The 4,531-nt window shown below is 36.3% G+C and overlaps 1 protein-coding gene across 1 annotated transcript in view; it reads left to right on the top strand.

The window, feature by feature from the left end:
• Positions 1–3,380, top strand: part of AGAP4 (ArfGAP with GTPase domain, ankyrin repeat and PH domain 4) — an 18,830-nt gene extending 15,450 nt beyond the window's left edge. Inside the window, exon 6 of the mRNA XM_032271613.1 lies at positions 2,912–3,380. Coding sequence (XP_032127504.1) covers positions 2,912–3,016 — 105 coding nt within the window. The 3' untranslated portion in view covers positions 3,017–3,380. The remainder of the gene's footprint in view (positions 1–2,911) is intronic.
• The last annotated feature ends 1,151 nt before the right edge of the window (positions 3,381–4,531 follow it).

Here is a 4,531-nt window from a genome sequence, read left to right as displayed (position 1 = left end):
TTTTTTTTTTTTTTTTTTTTTTTTGAGACGGAGTTTCACTCATGTTATCCAGGCTGGAGTGCAATGGTGCGATCTCGGCTCACCGCAACCTCCGCCTCCTGCCTCAGCCTCCTGAGTAGCTGGGACTACAGGCATGCGCCACCATGCCCAGCTAATTTTTTGTATTTTTAGTAGAGACGGGGTTTCACCATGTTGACCAGGATGGTCTCGATCTCTTGACCTTGTGATCCACCCGCCTCGGCCTCCCAAAGTGCTGGGATTACAGGCTTGAGCCACCGCGCCCGGCGTCTTCTAGAATTTTTATGGTTTCAGGCATAGATTTATGTGCTTGATCCATCTTGAATTGATTTTTGTGGATGGTGATAGTTGAGGATCCAGTTTCATTCTCCTGCATATAGCTTGCCAATTCTCCCAGCATCATTTGTTGAATAGGGTTTGCTTTCTTCACTTTATATGTTAGTTGGCTTTGCTGAGGATCATTTGGCTTTAAATATTCGGGTTTATTTCTGGGTTCTTTCTTCTGTTCCCTTGGTGTATTTGCCCGTGTTTATACCAGTTTCACGCCGTTTTGGTAACTATGGATTTATAGTATAGTTTGAAATTAGGGAATGTGATTGATGCCTCCAGATTTGTTGTTTTTGCTTAATTTTGATTTTGCTATGTGGAGTCTTGTTTGGTCCCATATGAGTTTTAGTATTTTTTTTTCTAGTTTTGTGAAGAAGGATGATGGTATTTTGATGGGAATTTCATTGAATTTGTAGATTGCTTTTGGCAATATGGTCATTTTTACAATATTCATACTACCCATTCATGAGCAGGAGATGTCTTTCCTTTTGTTTGTGTCCATCATTCATTCAGCAGTGTTTTGTGGTTCCCAACAGCATATCAAAATATAATCCACCATGATGAAATGGGTTTCATACCAGGGATCCAGGGATGGTTGAACATACACAGGTCAATAAATGTGCTACACCACATAAACAGAATTCAAAACAAAAATCACATGATCATCTCAATAGACACAGAAAAAGCATTTGACAAAATTTAGCATCCTTTTATGATGAAAACCCTCAGCAAAATGGGCATACAAAGGTCATACCTCAATGTAATAAAAGCCGTCTATGACAAACCCACAGCCAACATAATACTAAAGAGGGAAAAGTTGAAAGCATTCCCCTTGAGAACTGGAACAAGGCAAGGATGCCCCAGTCTCACTACTTTTATTCAGCATAGTACTGGAAGACCTAGCCAGAGCAATCACACAAGAGAAAGAAATAAAGGGCATCCAGATGAGTAAATAGGAAGTCAAACTGTCACTGTTTGTTGATACGATTTTATACTTAGAAAACCCCACAGACTCCACCAGAAAGCTCCAAGAAACTGATAAATGAATTTAGCAAAGTTTCAGGAGACAAAATTAGTGTACACAAATCAGTAACTCTGTTGTACCTTAACCGCGAATGCTGAGAATCGAACCAAGAACTCAGCCCCTTTTATAATAGTTGCAAAAATAAAATAAAATACTTAGGAATAGACCTAACCAAGGAAGTGAAAGACCTCTACATGGACCTTTGATGGTAAGCCTTTGGTTTTGACTTACTAAATTACTAGGTATAATTATCTTCTAGTTTTTGTTATTAACCTACTATGTAACCCCTTCCATTTCTTGTTAAAGATCATACAATTTCACAGTCTTTATTCATGCTGAATGCAGTTAGATGATTTGTTTCTTTTTTGTTGGCTACCTTAAATAATACCTATAAACAGTAAACCTTTAAGAGTATTTTTGGTGTAATTAAATGTAGTAAGATTATTTTCCAAATTATAACTGAATTAATTTATTAAATACTTGTCGAAGTTTTTGATTTACTCAAAATTCTGTGCTCAGCAGCTGGATGTAGAAAGAGTAAGAGCCCCTCCTTACTCTTATGGAGAGGCATACTTTCTCATGAGGGAAATACTCAGCAAGAATTAGTATCTTCTAACCAGTGGTGAATTTGATTAATCAGTGTACAGAAAAACAAAAACAAAAGTTTTTTGTGTGTGGCTGCTGGCAAAAAGATCCAAGAAGGTAGATGGAATCAAGCTTGCTGAAACAAGGAGAGAGAAAAACAGTGTTCTAGGCAGAGAGCAAGGGTATAGCAGGAAAATGCCTAGGTGCAGGTCAGATGATTTATAGAATTAAATTAATCAACTTTTGAAATGAATGGCAATGTTCTCTGAGAGTTTCATTTGAGTCATGTCATGGTAGTCTTATTTAAATATGAGGTGAAAGTTAAAAATTTATAAGTTGTTATCTGTTTTCAGGGTGTGAGAGAATATTTAAATGATAATCCTTTTATCCTCCACATAAGAAAGCAGGACTAGAGAAACCTAGGGCTTCCTCACTTGGTGGTGGCCTAGCAACCCTGGCACACAGAACCTCTGAATGTGAAACACCTGTTTTGTCACAATATTGCCTGAAATAATACATGTAGGATTAGTAAGTTTGTAAATGCATTAGTCTTGTATTCATTGCAATAAATTTCTCTTGTACTGGTATTATTTAATACATTGCATTTTATTGTAATAAATTAATAGAAATTCTCAGCTGCTTTATATCGTGGTAGAAAAAAACAATGAAATTGTATTTTAAACTTTTATCGTTATATATAAAGAGAATTCATAAAATCCTTGTTAGGTTTGATGACAGGTAGCATATTAAGAGCAGCATTTTCTAACTCATATCTCAATATAATCTCTGGAAGTTAAGAGCCTCCAATGGTTTTTCTATACAGTGCACATGATATCACACTCAGGCAGTTCATGGAGTGTAAGAAATATCTTAGTGCTTTGTCATTTGACATTTTGACTGAGAAAAAACAAAAAACACACTTTGATAAGTTTACCTTATCCTCCCCTTCCTCTTTAGATACATATGGATCGTTTTTCCTTGAAGTTCAGCTCATGCTCAACCATTTTCGTAGAAGACAGCACAGCCAGCTTGCCTCACCTTAAAACGACACTAAAATCGTGAGTACAACTATACTGCCAAGGGACAGATTAAAATTATTTCAGCCACTTGGTTTTCCTCTTCAATCAGTTTAAGAAATTGGAGTCAACTATATGTCGATACCAGATTCTAAATATTAAGTATCAATTTCCCTTTTCATCTTCTACATCATGGTGGAAGGAAAAATCTCTTAGCAAATAAGCAATTTCAGAAAAAGTGTTGCTATTTATTTGATGCCTTTATGCTTTAAGAGAATGTTGAATGCAGTAGGAAGGACAGGTTCCCTTTATTGAATGTTTTTTGTGAAAAATTAGTTTCTCAATGTGTTGCAGGCCTAAGTCAATGTGTACTACTTTGGACATTAGTCTTAGAAGAAGGAACAGCTTTTTCTCCTAAGGCACCACAGTGTAATTGCATTTGAATTTCTCCCATTGTGCATGAGCACCTCATGGGCCACAAAGATGCTCTTTGAGAGCACTCTGAGATGAAGTTTATCTTTCAAAAGGAACAACCACCAATACCACCACCACAGGGGCTGTCCAGTGTACATTATTATCATCTCCTTGGTTATGAGTGTTGATTTTTAGAACACAGTTTGCAAAGTGCTAATTTAGAATATTAATGTCCTTAAATATAGGTTTACTTTTCATTCTAGAAATATAACTAGCTAGCTTATAAACAATTTTGTTTTGAATGCACTAGCCTTCTTAGCTAATTCAATTGTCAGTAACTTTAATTAAAAATGGCAGGTTTACACTCATAATAATGTCACTTTCCTCCCTCCCTTATAACAATAGTTGAGATGAAATTGTGTTTCAGCAAAAATTGGAATCAGATTATGTCTTAGGTGCTGACCTTTGGGACCTATTGAGTAATCACTAAATGTCTGTAGTCAGCCAAGTTTCTTCAATCTTTTTCCTTTTCTTTTTCTTTTTTTTCTTTATTATTTTTTAATTTAATTAATTTTTTTTTTTTTTGAGATGGAGTTTTCCTCTTGTCTTATTGCCCAGACTGGAGTACAGTGGCACCATGTTGACTCACCACAACCTCCACCTCCCAGGTTCAAGCAATTCTGCCTCAGCCTCCCATGTAGCTAAGATTACAGTCATGTACCACTACACCCAGCTGATTTTGTGGACGTTTTTTTGTTTTTTTTGTGTGTGTGTGGTTTTTTTTTTTTTTTTTTTTTTTGAGAGTTGAGGTTTCTGCGTGTTAGTCAGGCTGGTCTCGAACTCTCAACGTTCAGGTGATCTGCCCACCTCTGCCTCCAAAAGTGCTGGGATTACAGGCATGAGCCACCACACCTGGCTGTCTCTTAAATCTTTGAGCATAAAAGCAAACAAACAAACTACTTTGGCTAAAGTCCCTGGCTGCTTTTTAATTCAAACAATTTTTATGTGTTAGCATAGAATTCCAAAGTAGCTTTGAAGACAGTCTCTTGTTCAAACAAATTTCATGCCTTTTTCCTCATTCTTCTAATTTTTAGAAGTCTACTTTCAAAAGTAAAGTAAGTTTTAATTTGCCATCAGCAAGTTTGAG

This window comes from Sapajus apella, unplaced genomic scaffold (assembly GCF_009761245.1).
Source record: "Sapajus apella isolate SASKATOON/1434 unplaced genomic scaffold, GSC_monkey_1.0 scaffold243, whole genome shotgun sequence".
Lineage (NCBI taxonomy): Eukaryota > Metazoa > Chordata > Mammalia > Primates > Cebidae > Sapajus > Sapajus apella.
This window is presented reverse-complemented; position numbering and strand designations above follow the sequence as displayed.